Source organism: Sander vitreus, chromosome 1 (assembly GCF_031162955.1).
Source record: "Sander vitreus isolate 19-12246 chromosome 1, sanVit1, whole genome shotgun sequence".
Taxonomy (NCBI): domain Eukaryota; kingdom Metazoa; phylum Chordata; class Actinopteri; order Perciformes; family Percidae; genus Sander; species Sander vitreus.
This window is the reverse complement of record NC_135855.1, coordinates 5,900,569-5,918,204: the sequence shown is the minus strand read 5'-3', so window position 1 is coordinate 5,918,204 and position 17,636 is coordinate 5,900,569. Positions and strand designations below refer to the sequence as shown.

Here is a 17,636-nt window from a genome sequence, read left to right as displayed (position 1 = left end):
AGTAGCCATTGAAATAAAGTGCTTGATTTGTAATTTAAGACTGACATGGTGCTGGAAGCCTGCCAGGCTTCCAGCACCAGCACTCTGCTAGTGGGGGAGGGGCAGTGCATGGTCTGCACGTGAACTGCAGCGTCTCCAGCAACACAGAGCTGCCCGTGGACGCCTGTCTGTAAATAATGCCAGGAAAAAACTATCTGCGAACGCAGTATGCAAATATCAGCCCGATATATCGGCCGGCCGATAAAATCAGTCTAGCACTGTCTTCCCCCTCTCTCTCCCCTTTCTCACCTAGCTGTCCTGTCCATTAAAGGCGGAAAAGCCCCAAAAAATAATCTTAAAAAAAATAAATACTGTATACCCAGTTACATTTGTACACTTATGGAAAGTGAGGCAGAAGGAGATTTTGGGATAAGGGCACTAAATAAATGCATTGCATTCAGCCCTTTTGGTCATAATGGTGCTTATCTAAGATCAGTCATTATGGCTTTTTTTATGTCCATACTGAAGCTTATAGGTTTCGTTTCAGTGGACTTAATAGCATATTATCAAACCTGACTTATGGTAGCATAATCAGTGGATCATTGAGTTCTGTATGGGACACATGACCTGAAACAGGAATACTTAAAAAAAAAAAATGAAATGGAGGGGTCTGGTTTTATAAGCTCATAATGATGTCCCCTTTCTCTTGCGCCACAGTTTCTTTAAAGCTTCAATCCTGTGTAGTGCGAAGAACAGTGCACTCTTCCTGTTTTGTTCTCTAAAACAACGCAGCAGATTTCCACCACTGTCTCCCAGCAGTCATCACTACCAGAACAGCCTGAACGTTTGTTTTGATATCAAACTGTGGATTTCAATGACTGCAGTTTCCAAATAATGAGAGATTACATTATTAAGGTGTAAGGATAATCTTTTTTTTATTTTTTTTTTTAAGAATGGACAAAATCACTGGAGTTCTCTTAAAAGTTTGTTTACTTGCGGCAAGTAGAGTCAGTTTACAGCACTTCAGCATAAGTTCAGAAATTGACAGTCTCTAATAGTAGCTTTTTATAGGGAAAAAGGGAGTAATATCACACAAAGAGAAAATGGTCTCTGGTCAGGCTTGACGTCTCCTCCGCATGCCCTGCCCTGGTTTTCTGTGCTTTCCACAAGGTCAGTGATAATCATGATTATCACATGAGAAACAGAAATGGATGCACAGTTTCTTATGCAAATTAGTTTAACATTAAAATGAAGCAAAGACAAGCAAGCATAACTTTTCTAACATAAGGTCTTAAAGGTCCCATGGTATGAAAATGTCACTTTATGAGGTTTTTTAACATTAATATGCGTTCCCCCAGCCTGCCTATGGTCCCCCAGTGGCTAGAAATGGCGATAGATGTAAACCGAGCCCTGGGTATCCTGCTCTGCCTTTGAGAAAATGAAAGCTCAGATGGGCCGATCTGGAATCTCCTCCTTATGACGTCATAAGGGGAAAGGTGACCTCCCATTTCTCTGCTTTGCCCGCCCAGAGAATTTGGCCCGCCCATGAGAAAGAGAGAGAGAGAGAGAGATATCATGGCTTGCAAACAAGCAAAGTGGCAGTTGATCAAGGCCACACCCCCACCCTCCACCTTGACCCCCCCCCTCCTCAATAACATTTAAAGCTACAGACACAGAAATGGCACATCCTAAGTAAAGCTCATTGTGGGACTGGCTCTAGTGGCTGTAATTCTTCACCAAGGCTGAATTTCGGGAAAGAGACTTCAGATACAGTATTAGGGGACCACTAAGGTCTATATAAAAGAGACTTCAGATACAGTATTAGGGGACCACTAAGGCCTATATAAAAGAGACTTCAGATACAGTATTAGGGGACCACTAAGGTCTATATAAAAGAGACTTCAGATACAGTATTAGGGGACCACTAAGGCCTATATAAAAGAGACTTCAGATACAGTATTAGGGGACCACTAAGGCCTATATAAAAGAGACTTCAGATACAGTATTAGGGGACCACTAAAATCTATATAAAAGAGACTTCAGATACAGTATTAGGGGACCACTAAGGCCTATATAAAAGAGACTTCAGATACAGTATTAGGGGACCACTAAGGCCTATATAAAAGAGACTTCAGATACAGTATTAGGGGACCACTAAGGCCTATATAAAAGAGACTTCAGATACAGTATTAGGGGACCACTAAAATCTATATAAAAGAGACTTCAGATACAGTATTAGGGGACCACTAAGGCCTATATAAAAGAGACTTCAGATACAGTATTAGGGGACCACTAAGGCCTATATAAAAGAGACTTCAGATACAGTATTAGGGGACCACTAAGGTCTATAGAGCCCGACAGATAAAGGATTTTTAAGGCCCATATCGATACAAATATTTGGTGATTTAAAAATCCGATATTCTGTCCAATATATATTTGAAAAAAAAATAAAAATACAGAAACGCGTAAGAAAACATAAACAGATTTCCCTAACTATTAGTTAGTTGTAGTTATTTATGAGTCCTCACTAAAATAATATGATAATGCAGTTTAAAAATAAACTTGTTTGTTTTATTGTCACAACAGAACAGAAGAACATCAAAATATATTAAAGTTCTGATAAATAAAATGTATAAAAATGCAAACTTAAGATTTGAAACTTAAAGTCCTTTGAACACAAATAAATCAGTGTTGCCAACAGGGATGTTGTAGAGCGCCCTCTGATGGACAAACTATGTAACGCCAACACTCACATGGTTGAAGGATGTTTCGTCCGTTTTTATTTTATTTTTTAAATATTGATTTATCGGCCATTATAAATGCCGATACCGATAGTTTGGAAAATGCCTAATATCTGCCAATAATATCGGCCCGCCGATATATCGGTCTGGCTCTAGTGCAGAACTAATTTGTACCTGTGGACTTAGGCTGTGGAGCTCTGAGCCAACAGAACGGGGAAAGCAGGGCTTCTATCGCCAGATGAGGGACAACTCTGTCCGGCTTATTTATGTAGCGTTAGCTAACTAACCAGCCAGGCCGCTTCTAAATAAATACCTTTTTTAATTATCTAAACACGAACTGAAACACTGGTGGTGAGCTCCAGGTCCTGCAGCCGCAGACGGACCGTGATCAGTGGGGATCGGCTATCGTAGCAAAGCACATTGCTATTGCCAGAAAGCTTCGCTGCCGACCTCGACCTGCAGTCGGAGCTCCAGCGGGACACGGAGGACCCCACACCCGGTAGCAGCGGCCCATCCCCCGGCCATGACCAGAGCTTGCTTTGCTGATGTTGTGCCCACATTTTGCACAGAATGTGCAGCTCCACTTTGGCAACAGAACAAAAAAGATTTTTGTTAGATTTTGAGAGGCTTAGTCACGCTCATCCCGCCCGTCATTTCCGGGTTAGCACTCCATTAATCAGATTGGTCAAGCCCGCCCTCCAACACATGTCAGGTTGGCCAAAATGAAGGCCGACAGGTCCTCGGACGGACGACGGCACGGAACACACCGAACAGACTCGAGTCACTGACCTCGTCAGACTGTCCGATGGCCGATTATCGGGTTGGTGTGTCACTGCCTGTAGACTTCGGTGAACATGTTGGCTAACAGCTATTTAGTCAGCTCTGTTTTGGTCTCCACCAACTCCTGCTAAAAATGCTCTGTAGCCGCTAGATGCTCCACTATGTTCACCAGCTAGTGTCTGTCTGCTGTTAAATGCTGAGCAGGTAGTGCACATTGGGTTTATAAGAGCCTTTTTCACAGGTAAACAGATTCCTGCTGTGGCTGGAAAGAAAGTTAATATGAGCAGGGAGACTGAACCCAAACAGTTGCAGGCTGTAAAGTTTCACATAACACATAGTCATTTGATCCATTGTTAACATAAAAATGTCACATTGTGATATTTTCCCCAAATCCTTTATGCCTGGTACCTGGTGGTACTCAATGAAAAATGAGGAGTAAGGCCTACCAGAGGCTTTTAGTCTTTAGTCCAAGTATTGTGGTTATGACTTATTCATGTTATAATATATATAAGCACAGTACATCCTGAACAGACTATGTATTAAAGGTGGTGCAATTGAACACCTGCATTAGGACAAACAAAGATTATAGTTGTATTTACACATCCATATGCACGTGTGTTTTGAGTCACTGACATCTGTGTGTGTTTGCATGATTGTGTGCTCTTGAATTTAGTCTGATTCTGTGTGTTTGTTTAGTGTTTAATAGTCTTTTGTGTCTGAGCCACTTAGCTAAACCAACATCGCCATAATGATAAGCCTCACTCCGTCTCGTCTTCTGCCAGCCTTGTGTGTGTGTGTGTGTGTGTGTGTGTGTGTGTGTGTGTGTGTGTGTGTGTGTGTGTGTGTGTGTGTGTGTGTGTGTGTGTGTGTGCATGTGCGTGCGTGTGCGCACTAGCGGTGGAACGGTACATGTATTCGTATTGAACCGAAACGGTACGGGCGTCTCGGTTCGGTACATGAATATACAGGGTATAAAAATAAATAAAACTTGCGTGCAAATTAATTCATGTAATGCGGAACTACTGTTAAACACGCGGCTCTTTAGGGACACCTAATCTGTAGCCCTGCCCTTAGCTCTGAAGCTCCCGAACTTCGCCTACATGTCGAGTCAGTCGGTCCAGTGAGTCCACACGAAGCAAACTAGTCCCTTCCATAAACAACCGAGCACGGACGTAGCTGCATCCCTTCTCGCCTCGACCACAAATGGCCTCCAGGCCCGTTTGCTTCGCTGTTTGCTCCGGTATTAGCTGTTAGCTCCGCCGTTAGCTGCTAGCTCCGCCGTTAGCTGTTAGCTTCGCCGTTAGCGTGTGAAGCTAACACCAAAACTCGTCAACTGCTCTGTGTAACCGAAGCTGCTCTTTTAACAGCCCTGCTCTGTACATTCACATATGAGAGCAGCGCTTGTCTCCCATATCACACTAGTAGCTGATTGTCTTATTTTGTGTAGGGGAGAGCCGGGACGATTGAAACGCGGGACTGATGAAACATTCCAGTTTTCTCCGAGTGCAATGATGATAGACAGACTTCCTTAGGTCAAAACATAGAGCATGTTAACCTCCTTCTATCAGCCAAATATCTTCCTGTTATTTCCTTTTATCACACAGTTACAGGCGATAAACGAGTTTTGATGGTCGAAAGTAAACTTCATTAGCGGTTACAGTTTTTCGATTATTAATGAGTGTTTTTCATTTAAAGGTTCGACTACATGCTTATTCAGTAGACCATTTAGTGTTCTCCACAATCCCAGACTTTCATATTGCATGCTTGTTTACATGGAAAGCAAAACAAGCTATAATGGCATATAGCTATGTCGGGACTATTGAAACAGCTGTTTCAACCATCCCGACCTGGCTGTAACTCAAATATCTTTGTTTATACAATAATTCATGGAGGTGAGACATGGAAAAGCAGTTTTAGAAAGATGAAAATATATTTGAGCCCACCAGGTAGGGGGTCGAGTTTTCCCATGTTATCCTATGGAGACTGACGGGCTGTGGGTCGTTAAGGGCACTTATTTGGATGTGCAGTGCCCTAACCCACGTAAAAACCTAGTGAAATGACATTTTCCACAATAGAAACATGATATAATGGGAAAACTTACTGTTCTAGCTATAAAAATGTCAGAATCATCCACAGGGCATGATATTTCAATAACTACTTCATGATGACGGCGATTAGTTGTTGACATTCACGAAGACGTATAGCCCAGCAACACTCTGTCTAAAATAACACCTTTTGGGAGTACCAATCATGATATGTAGTAAAATATTGAAGTTGTGGGAAGTTTCAGTGGCTTAAACTGTATGTTTCATCCGTCCCCCCCATGCTGTTTCAATTGTCCCGTGCAGTAGGGACGAATTAAACATTACGCACGTCCCACTTTTGCTGTAATAATTCCTGAACGGTTTTGTTCAAAGCTGAAAATGCAACTGTATTTCACAGATGACAGGTGTAGGTTGCTAGTGACAAAATATTAGCTTTCAGTGCGATACGATCGCTTTGTAAATTACGTTTAATTAAAAAGTGTTTCAACTGTCCCGGGTCTCCCCTACAAGTTACAGATGGAGTCTGGAGATGATGCAGGGTACTTATTGTTTACTGTTTACATCTTACTTTATACACTTCACGCTGTTACAGCTAGCTCAGTGGACAGCCTGAGACATGCACAATAAAAAAATATTGGTTATAAAAATTGCCTTCTGCATTTTTGTTTTGCTTTTCCCTCCATTGTACCGAACCATGAGGTATGAACCGAACTTCCGTGACTTCTGTGTACCGTTCCACCCCTAGTGCGCGTGTGTGTTAATGATCCCCTTTTTAAAGTTTAATGTCTGTGTTCCACTGTTGTCAGGGAGATTTACCACTGAGCCCTATGGGAAATGTCTGCCCCACTGCTCTTAGCCTGTTGGCAAACACACACTCCCAAACACACACACACACACACACACACACACACACACACACACACACACACACACACACACACACCCACATTAGGTTGTGCATCTGCATGCACAGGATGCATAAATGGCTGTATAAGTCATGTCACCTCCTGTATATCAGTTTCATTACCGGAAGTGAGTCAATGAAGACGGCAAGTGTCCTCGCTCTCCGGGGTGTGTGTGTGTGTGTGTGTGTGTGTGTGTGTGTGTGTTGCACTTCACTTCACACACGGCTTACTGCAGCACTAGGTCAGGCATGTTGTTCGTGTCTTTGTGCTTAAAGCAGTCCATCCCCAGACTGAAGCAGTGACACCAGCTCTCTCTCCTGTATCAGCTAAATGTGACATAACAGTTTATTTGGACTTGGACATACTGGCTTTTGAGACCATCATGTCCAAAATCAAATCAGAGGATATAGTTTGTAGTACCCTCCTACATACAGTATATTGTTCAGTTTTACAGTGGATATTTTTTTTGTAACAGATGATATAGCTCTTGCCTCCATAGAGGAAAACCCACATCACGACAGACTTTCAGTGGATAGAGATGAGCTTGTTTTTCATTTACATTTTGATCGATTGCATTTACCCATTATGCATTCATCGCATGTGTTCAGATTTTCATTACTGTGTTGGGTAATAACTGATGATTACATGTAATCGGGATTACTTAAGATTCAGAATACAAAAAATAAGTAACTATAATCAGCCCAGATTACATTTGAAAAAAATGTGTAATGAGATTATAGTTACATTGTCAAGGATGACATACATTTTTTGTTTACATCTTTGAAATAATTTATGAAATTATAAAACCTTGTTTCACAATACCAATTTTAAATGCTGAATATTTGTAGTGTATATCAAAGTAAATTACTTTTTTAATGGTGACCTAACTAATATTTGTTTTAGTTTTTGAATGATGATTTATGAATAGTTGAGTTGTTATTCCTCCACCATCTTCTAACAGTATACATACTGGGAACTATATTCTCAGAAGGCGAAGCACTGCTACTTGGGCTGAGTGATTAGCGCAACATCTGAAAAGCACCGTTGTTACTCTCTGCTCCTCACCACGGGGCTTCTCAGGTGCTGCTAGCAAATCACTCCGCCCAAGCAGCAGAAGTAGCAGTGCTTCGCCTTCTGAGAATATAGTTCCCAGTATGTATACTGTTAGAAGATGGCTGTGTCTCATGTGACCTTGTTATTTGTACACACGGTGACTGTACAAATCACAACATGACATAAATAGGAAAATGTTGGCGTTATTTTGTCACTTATTGGGAGCAGTAGGCTAGATGGAGCCGGTTACCTCCAGGATCTGGGCTAAACTAAGCTAGGCTAGCGGTGGGTGCGTCAGAGTTACGACACGCACGGAGATGAGAAGGGTATGTATGGACTTATCTAACTCTGGGGGTTACAGTGAATAAGCTAAAGTCCCAATAAGTTGACATCTAAAAGTAATCCAAAAGTATTCAGATCAGATTACATTTTCTTTGTAAACCAATGGATTACGTGACTATTTACAAAAATTTCCATGCATATTGTATTCAGTAACAGATTACATTTCAATGTAATCTGACCCAACTCAGTTCATACATTACTCACATGCCAAAGGGTAAATTGAAAAAGTGGACTTGAAATCCATGCATTTTGGTCTAAATGTCATACCCAAATTAAAAGTGGTACAGCTCCCATATACTTATATCATTGGAAAGGTGATTGATGTGGGTGTGTTTGTGTATTTGAGAAGTGTTGTATTTTGTAGTTTTTTTGGCTTTTTTCTTTGCACTTTTCAAATGGAAATAAAAAAACACACAGACATATCTGTAGAAAACAAATCATATAAAATCCATTTCTGAGTCTTTTGGCTTCATTTTTTCTGCAGTAAGCTGAGACATGTGGCTAATTCCCTGTGTTGTCTGTCACCTGTCAGATGTGTTTACAGCAGTGTATTCTAATCATTTTACAGATGTATGACAAAGGAAATAAAAAAACCTCCATTCTAGCCTCTGTAACTCTGTGTCAGTAAGGCCTAGAATCACCCTGACACTTGTAACAAACACTTGAGTGTTACCTTTCCAATGATATCAGGCACAGTGTCAAAGTATATGGGAGCTGTACCACTTTTAATTTGGGTATGACGTTTATACCAAAAAGCTTGGAATTTCAAGCATTTCTCCAGCCTCTTCTGTCTACAACTGTCGAGAACCCTTTTGCAATTATGTAAACACATAATGTAATCTACAAACTGCTGCCCTGATTAAAAAAACAATGCAACTGATCTCAGCTGGTATTCTGTCTGGAATGGACATCTCTAAGTGACCCCATACTTTTGACCAAATATATATGTGCCAAAGATACAATCACATATATAAAAAATGTGCAAAGATCAACAATTATATAAAATATGAAGAATAATATGCAAATAAAATATAGAATAAATATTCTAAATGGCACAAATCCTTCATCACACAAATGTGAAAATGCACTAAAGAGAATCTAATTATTACACTATTGCACTAAGAAGAGCAGTCCAAAAGTTGGGGTAGATCTCCGTTAGAGCCTTATCATCCCCCGTTATATTGTCTCTAGAAGGGTATCATCAACTTTTGTTTTTGTCAAAGAAGGAAAAGAAAATCTGCAAACTATCTAATCCCAGTACTTCTAGAATCGCAATAGATATAAACCGCAATACAAATCGAATCAGCGCCCATGTATCGTGAAGGAATCAAGCACATCGTCCCGGCCCTACATCACATCATCACAGTCATTTCATTGTCAAGGTTGAGTGCGGCTTTATCGAGGACAGAATGAGGAGCACTAATGGCACTGTTTCCATATTTGCACATAGGTGTTAATACTGTAACCTCGTATCTACAGCCGCTTTGAAAGGATGAAGAGATCAGGGTGTTTGAAATGTAAATGTAACTAGATGGAAGCAAGGAATAAACAGTGTGGCATGATGGGTAAGCAGGCTTTGATTGGAGAACTGAATTAACCTCATACATTTTTTATTTCCTGGATACATACCTCCTAATAGATGCTGCCTCCTGTGATATCCTTTGTAGAGCATTACAGCTTCATGCCATAGCGCCACAAACACACACACACACACACACACACACACACACACACACGCTCAAACCTGTGCTCATTTATTCAAATTCAAACACACACACACACACAGACTCCATCAAAGAAAGGCAAATAAAACCAGACATTACAGCACAAAGGCATGTCACAAGCAGCCATCCCATATACTTGCCCTCAATAATGGTGTGTGCCACCAGCATGAGTAATGGACCGTAATGTTGTGCTCCTCACTCTTCAATGATTCATATATATTTATATTCTCTCTCTCTCTCTCTCTCTCTCTCTCTCTCTCTCTCTCTCTCTCTCTCTCTCTCTCTCTCCCTCCATATCTCTTTGTCTGTACATTTCCTAGAGATGCCATATAGGGAGATGAGGGAAGATCCATCTGGTGAAGAGTGAATGAAAGAAGGACGGAGTAAAGGAAACAACAAAAAAGGAGAAGAGCAAGAGGCAAAGAAGGAGAGGAACGAATCCGACAGAGGAGATGTGAAAGGAAACCAAAGGAGGAGAAAAGGGATGGTGGGCAAGATGTGAAATGCTTCACGAAAGAGGAGAGACGAAGTTGAGGATAAATAGAAACAGGGAGTGTTAGGAGGAAACACAGAAAGTCCTAAGAAGAGACGGACAGGATTAAAGGTGAAAGCAAGGAAGCCACACGGGACCAAGAAGCTGGGAGCTTTGGAGCGGTAGGACAAGAAAGCGAGAGTCTGGTTGAGGAAGGGGGAGGGAAGAAAACATCTGGATGGTCTCCACAGCGACGGCCAGCAGGTTACCCCCCCCTCCGAAGATGGCCTCCAACTTCAACGACATCGTCAAGCAGGGCTACGTGCGCATGCGCAGCCGCAAGCTGGGGGTGAGTGTGGCTTTTTACGTGTCTTCGCCCTCTCCGTTCATGTTTTATCACACTCATCACAGAAGGATAAACTTAGCTGTACTCAAGTCGACACATGTTATGAGCTATACCTGAAAAACTAGTTGTAAGGTCAGGTGCGTTGTAGCTCAGAGGAACTATGAAGCAGTTAAAATATCACGCTGGCAGGAAGGTTTGCTGGGAAAACTGGTAGACTTTTTATTTTCAGTCTTCAAAAAAACATGAAAACAAAGAATAGCACAGAGGGAACTCTTCTTATTTCTGCTCAAACTGTTCTGGTGCTGTTTCTCAAAACAGTCCAAAAAACAACTCTCACATTCTACTCACACATATAGGATCAGAGGCCGCCTCTCCGGTTCAAACAATCCTTCATCTTTGTTAATTGATCTAGGAACTTAACTAAATAAAGAAAATAAAGAAAAGCTATGAAGATAAATGTCTACATGTATTAACAAAATAGTTAGTGAGGGAACAAAATAGCTAAATAGGGTAACACTTTACTTAAAGGTATCGACATAATCGTGACATGACACTGTCATGAACAAGTCATAAACGTTTATGACTTCTGTCATTAAGTATCATTCAGTTTTTGTCATGACAAGTTGAAATGTTTGGGCTGTCTTGGTCATGACAAGTTGACAAGAACCAAAGTGACATTACCAGAAGTTGTCTTGGTCATGACAAGTTGACATTAAATTAGTTTGGGATGTCTTTGTAATGACAACTTGACATTAACCAGGATGACATTACCAGAAGATGTATTTGTTATGACAATTTGACATAATGTCATCCATCATGTCAAGTTGTCATTACAAAGACATCCCAAACAAATTTAATGTCAACTTGTCATGACCAAGACAACTTCTGGTAATGTCACTTTGATTAATGTCAACTTGTCACAATCAAGACAACCCAAACAATGTCAACTTGTCATGGCAAAAACCAAATGACACTTAATGACAGAAGTCATAAACGTTTGCGACTTGTTTATAACGTTTACGACACGTTCATGACAGTGCCATGTCATAGTTATGACAGTGTCATGTCACGATTATGTCGATACCTTCAAGTAAAGCGTTACCCTAAATAGTTAGTGAGGGAGTGGGTTCTTCCTCACAATATTTTTTTTACTCCTTTGATTTGTATCTACTCCCACAGTGTTACAAAGGGGATTATGAGTGTGTTAGTCAGATTATGTGTACAGTAATTATTTGTAGATGGTGCTTGGATGTTTTATTTAGATAACGTAGTGCTTTCTGAAGTTTTAACAGTCTAAGGCAATCCACATTGCATCCATTGCATTTATATTTCAGCCATTGTGTGTCAACTGTACATGATTGCATTGTAATGACACATTCTAATGATGCACAGTTTATGAGTTATTATGAGTTCTATATTGCGTTGAACTCTATTATGTCCATTAAGCCCCATTGTATTTTAACTTGGCACATTTACACAGCACAAACTCCATTCAAGTATCAAAATGCTCAATATTGCACAGTAAATGTAAGTTATGTGCATAATATAATGAATTACACCCTACTCATTTCCATTGTATTCATAACTCTGCCTGTGTACAGAAGAATAAGCTTTAAATATTAAATGTCAAACAGCTTTTTCCATTTTTATTTTAATATGGTGATAGAACGGCTGTACAAGTGTGTGAAAATGAAAATGCAAAATTAATTATTGCATTTTCATTTTTTATTTTTGCTCAGAAAACATATACATACAGGTAAAATGATGACGCTATTGTGGAATTATATTTTCAAGTTTCCATTGGCATTTTAACTAAGTCCCCTATGGGCTTCCATAGTATACAGTACAAACCATTACATTTTCAGTCAGTATTGTACAATGATCAACTCTAGTGAACTCATTTAATGAGATTCACAGCTAATATAAAAATACGTAATTACGTGCATTAACACTAGAAGTGCCATAAGCGCTCATTTTGACTGCCAGATTCTAAACTCTATAATCTCTCATTATACATAACCCAGTTGCAAGATTAATGCATTCATTGTGGTAGGATATCTTTGAAATTTCTTTTTACATTTTAACAAGTTTAATTATACACTTGAGTAGTTAATGTTATACATTTATCAATATTCATATCATGGCATAGTAAACCGTAGCCTAATTATTTCATACTTTCACACCAGTATTTTTCCTTAGAGAAATGCATTCAACAGAACTCATGCAAATAACAATAAAAAGTATGTTATCTGATTATGAAACATTTTATTTGAACATGTATAACCTGCATGAACTTCCTCCATGCAGTTTTATTGCAGGGGTACGCTTTGTTGAAGATGTGTGCATTGATTCCAGCCAGATCAAGGATGTTATAGAATACAGTCACCGGCCATCTAGGTGTACCGCCTTTCACAGAGTACCATTACTCGTTTGCCATCTGATCCAGAACATCCACGGCGTACTTGTTGTAGTACTTCACCGACTTTGGCTTTGCCTTAGGCCCATGGGGGATGCCCACACTTGTTTCTCTAGACCGCTAGTGACGTTTCTCTGACAGTAGTCTCGCAGTGCCAGACCTTCCTCCACAGCGCTGCGGAGGAAGGTCTGGCTAGTCCCCACAGCATTCTGGGATGGGAGAAAACCGTGCTCTGGTTTATTGGCATTTCTTTAAACCAATCACCATCGTCTTGGGTGGCGCTATGTGCCGCACGGAGCAACGGTGCCGCTGCAAAATAGCCTCGGGAAGGAACTTGTTTTGGTGGAACGTGTACGTTCAAAAGTTGTTTTAGTCGTGCAACAGAAAACTCAGATTTGACAGATAGTCTAGCTAGCTGTCTGGATTTACCCTGCAGAGATCTGAGGAGCAGTTAACCATAGTCCTCAGAAATCCACCGGAGTTTAGAATGCAAAGAAAGAGGAAGCTAACGGACATCCGACCGAAAATGAGGGACATCCAGCGGAATTTCCGGCGGCACCCGAGCAATCCTGGAAGTGGAACGTCGTGGATATAGACTACTCTGACAGAGACAATGTTAGATACCAAGCAACCAAGATGCATCTTCAACTGCACGAAAGATTTAAAAAAGTATACCGCAAAAATCCATGCGTTCAGTTATAGGTATAATATAAGTTATTACACATATAAATTTCAAAACGGTCAAAATGACCGCCATGGCTGTTCTAGTGTTAAAGCCTGCAAAAGTGTTAGTTTCATCCAAAAATCATGCTAATCTGCAGCAATGAGCACAGCAATCTAGTAGTACTCCAGTTCCACCTGTTACAACTCCAGTGTCATCTATTTCAGGAAGTTTTAAAGAAAGTGTCAGTATTTTGAGATTCTCCTAAATTCACGAAAAGTTAGCATTAGATAATTAAACTAAACTTATATTTCAAACACATTATCATACAAAAAATGTGTATTAATGCAAGTAATCAACTGAGGAGTTTCATGGTAATATCTATTCGTTAATTTGCTTTCCCTATTTACCTCCTATTTTCCTCTGAAATCACTTCAATTTCTTTTCCCGGACAGCTTTAATTGTTTTTACCTTACTTGTATGACGTGTTAATACAGCTAATCAGTCCACTACAATCAAACCAGTCCTTAAAGCATATGTTAGTTAGTGATAGACCGATTTTATCGGCCGGCTGATATGTGCTGGAAGCCTGGCAGGCTTCCAGCACCATGGCACACTTAAATTACAAATCAAGCACTTTATTTCAATGGCTACTTTTCAGGTTTATTGTTTTCTTAAATTATTTAAATATGTTGACAAAGGACATTTTGTGATGACCCGATTATATCTGTCTTATAATATGACAGCAAGCAATGCATCATCAAGGCTGTGTTGTAGATACATATGATGCACATTGAACACATAATTTGGGTGATATGAATGTAAGATGATTGCAGAAGTGACACTGATCTGTGTTTTTGTTTATTATTTTTAAAGAAATGGCAGAGCAGATTCCGAAAACAAATCCAGTGTGGCAGGGTTTACATTTTTATGATGTAAATTGAGGGAGCAAAAGCAGTATCGGCTCAAGAAAATCGGCAGCCCGTATCGGTTATCGGCTAAGGCTGATGGAAAAAAAATCGGTATCGGCACTTAAAAATCCATATCGGTCGATCCCTAATATTAGTAGCAGGCAGATTTGTATTGGCAGATTGTTTCAGTTGGCTTATGAGAACTAAGGTTTTAATACTAGGTACGTTGCTAAATGACGATGTATGAGCTCTTATGGTTAGACATTGAACGTCTCCACTGTCTATTCTGTGTACACTCCTGCCTGTGGCTTGAGCTGCATGAGGAATGCTAATTTTCAGGACTCATATTCAGATGGCGTATGCCGTGGAATTCAACTTTGTATGACTCATATTATGGAAACGAACAAAAATCAGTTTTAGCCAGGTTCTCTCTCATTTCAAATAATGGTTTCCTGTGCTGTCGCTGCTCGCACAGCCTTGCACCTATAAGTGTGTGTGTGTGTGTGGGTGTGGGTGTGTGTGGGTGTGTGGAGGTGGGTGGGTGGAATAGAACCAGACGATGATATCTTTGGCCACATTAGCGGCATGGTTCTAAGGATGGCAATGTTGGTTGGTCCAGTAAAATAAGTGAAAATGTGTAGAATATCTCAACATCTACTAAATTGAGTGCCGTTTTGTACAGACATTAGTTTTCTTCAGAGAATGACTCCTAATGTCCCGCCCTGGTTTGAGCCAACATTGCAGACCATAGCTAGTATCCTTGTTCTTTGTTCTTTATACTGTAAAGTCATGGAGTCCTACTGTTTATCCAGCTCCGGGACACAGGGCTGTGCTGCATCCCTGCGCTTGTGAGGGCACACTTCTACTTCCTGAGTCCCGCTGTGTCTCCCCGTACTGTGTCTTCTCCCGGCCCATGGGCCTGGCCAGGCTTTGGATCAGAAACTGTCTGGCTCTGATGCCGAGAATGATTGTTTTCTGTTGGGCTGTCCTCGACTAAAGAAATTAGTAGTTGTCCAACGATCATACGATGTTGTCGACTAATGGGTTAGTTGATTTAATCGACAGATTTCCTGGTTCTCTTTCTCCATGAACATGAAATCAAGGAGAGGGTTCACTTTTCCTGCTACAGATTTTCAGCCATGGTCAGAAAGCACAGGGGAGACACTTTGTTTCGCCGTCTCCGCTGCCAGAGTCGGTACTCGCTCCAAAGCTAATCACCATAACTCTCTCACTCAGTCTACCATACACTCCCCACACAAAAACACCGCTTCTGCTATTCTCTTACTTACTAATCATTACAACGGCGTAGGCCACTTATGTAGGCTAAGGCAGTGGCTCTGCGTAGAGCCTCGCAGAAACATAAATCCCGCTTAAGACCAAAACGACCAATTAGTCGACTAATCCAGTGGTTCCCAACCTGGGGTCCAGGGACCCCTCAGGCGGGCAGCAAAGATCACAGGGGGTCTGCAAGTCTTTATCTGGTTTAAGGTTGAGGTATGTTAAACAAATTATGATAATAAACTAGAATATATAATGTATACAAAAGTCTGTATAAAAACTATATATGTTTGTTCTCGCTTAGAATTGTAGGCTGGCTACTTAGTAGGCCAAACCTCCGGGACCTCGTTTTTCCTGCCGCCACAGCATCACTATTTTATGAATAAAACATGGCGGAGAAACGTAAAAGTGCTGATACCTCCTCTGAATCAAAAAAGAAAGTAAGGCTCTATCTCGAGAGTTACCTCAACTTCGGTTTCGGGGGGAGCTTTTCTTAGACATGAATAGGGGGGGCGCCAAGGAAATAAGGTTGGGAACCACTGGACTAATCGACTACGAGGGGACAGCTGTAATGGAATGTACGTTTACACTGAATGAGTGTTCTTGTGTTTATCGTTATATAGTTTGGCTTAACAGTACATTGCTGGGAAAAAGCCTCGGCATCCGGCGCTATCTCTGCTATCAGAGCAGCCCTAGTTTTCCTCCATCGTGAAGTTGCAGGTTTAAGAATCTGCTTTTATTTGTCCATGTTTATCTGGCTTCTCCGTTAGCACATATCACTTTTAGATGAGATTCAAACTTCTAGTCGGGTTTAAAGGATGTACATTGGTGGGATAAATCCTGACGCTGAACGGGGGTTAGTGCTGCCCAGAACAGTTGTGATTGGTTTATAGAAATACAAATAAACCAGAGCATGTTTTTTTTTTTCCCTATCCCAGAATAGATAGATGGTGCCGCTGACAGCGCTGTGGAGACAGGTCTGACAATGCAAAGACTAGAGGACTTTTGAAATCAAATTGATTGGCACATGAAATGTGCTACTAATACAAGCAACATATGAGCATGGAAGTGGTATTGATGGGCCTGGCCAGCATAGTTTTTATTTAAAAATAATTCACATAAAATGTTATAAACTCATTCTTATTTTCAGTACATTTGAGCTGCGTGTCGAATTAACGGGATCAAAGCAATTCTGCTCTGTGTATCCTTTTACTCCCTCTGCGGTTTTCTGCTCAGAGCGCAGCGTCTTCCTTTTGTGCCTCATTATCTGTATCCTTCCTCCACATTCCTTCAGTGTCATCTTTCTCTCTCTCTCTTTTTGCCCATTTTCATTTGCTCTGTTAATCCATCTTCTTCCCGTGCCAGTTTTGTTAGCAGTCTGCCAATACGTTGTGATGTGTAGTGGGAAGCGGAGACACACTACATTTGGCATTACGTTTGGCATCAGTGGAATGCAGCTGGTGTGCTTTGGACATAAAAAGCTCCTTACTGGTTTTACAGTAATATAAAACGTCCGTTATTCTATATTATTTCATGTTCCTGTTTTCCTTTTACTTGCTGTGCTTAGTGCCGTGTCATTTGGTGTATACCGCACTTACAGTCAAGTGGGGAAAATGGCTAATGTTAGCCTCTTAGCTGTAATTATTAGTATTAGAGTATCAGACATTTCTGACAACTACAGACTACAAATGGTATTACAAAAGGAGCTACACTGTACACTGCTTGTATGGCTTCACTTGTTAACTAACACTACAAATATGTAAAGCATCTAATTTGCATGACTACAGGGCTGTAAACATCTGGGAATAATGCATGGACACTCCCAAGCAGGCAAGGTGTTCCTGTTTTCCCCATTCAGCCATCATCGTGAATGCAGCATACTGTATGGGTAATGTCAGAACTTTATTTTTTGGGCATTGGCTTCACTCTGCAGACTGAGAAGCTTCGTCCGTTATTTTTACAGTCTATGCTATCAACACATCC

General features: G+C 40.7%; 1 protein-coding gene across 3 annotated transcripts in view; it reads left to right on the top strand.

Annotated features, from left to right (window-relative positions):
• The window catches only part of dok4 (docking protein 4), an 88,560-nt gene that overhangs the window by 24,852 nt on the left and 46,072 nt on the right, over positions 1-17,636 (top strand). For all 3 annotated transcript variants that reach the window (XM_078254272.1, XM_078254192.1, XM_078254111.1), the window contains one exon: positions 9,890-10,390. In XM_078254272.1, the coding sequence (XP_078110398.1) occupies positions 10,280-10,390 (111 nt within the window). In that variant the 5' untranslated portion in view covers positions 9,890-10,279. The remainder of the gene's footprint in view (positions 1-9,889; positions 10,391-17,636) is intronic.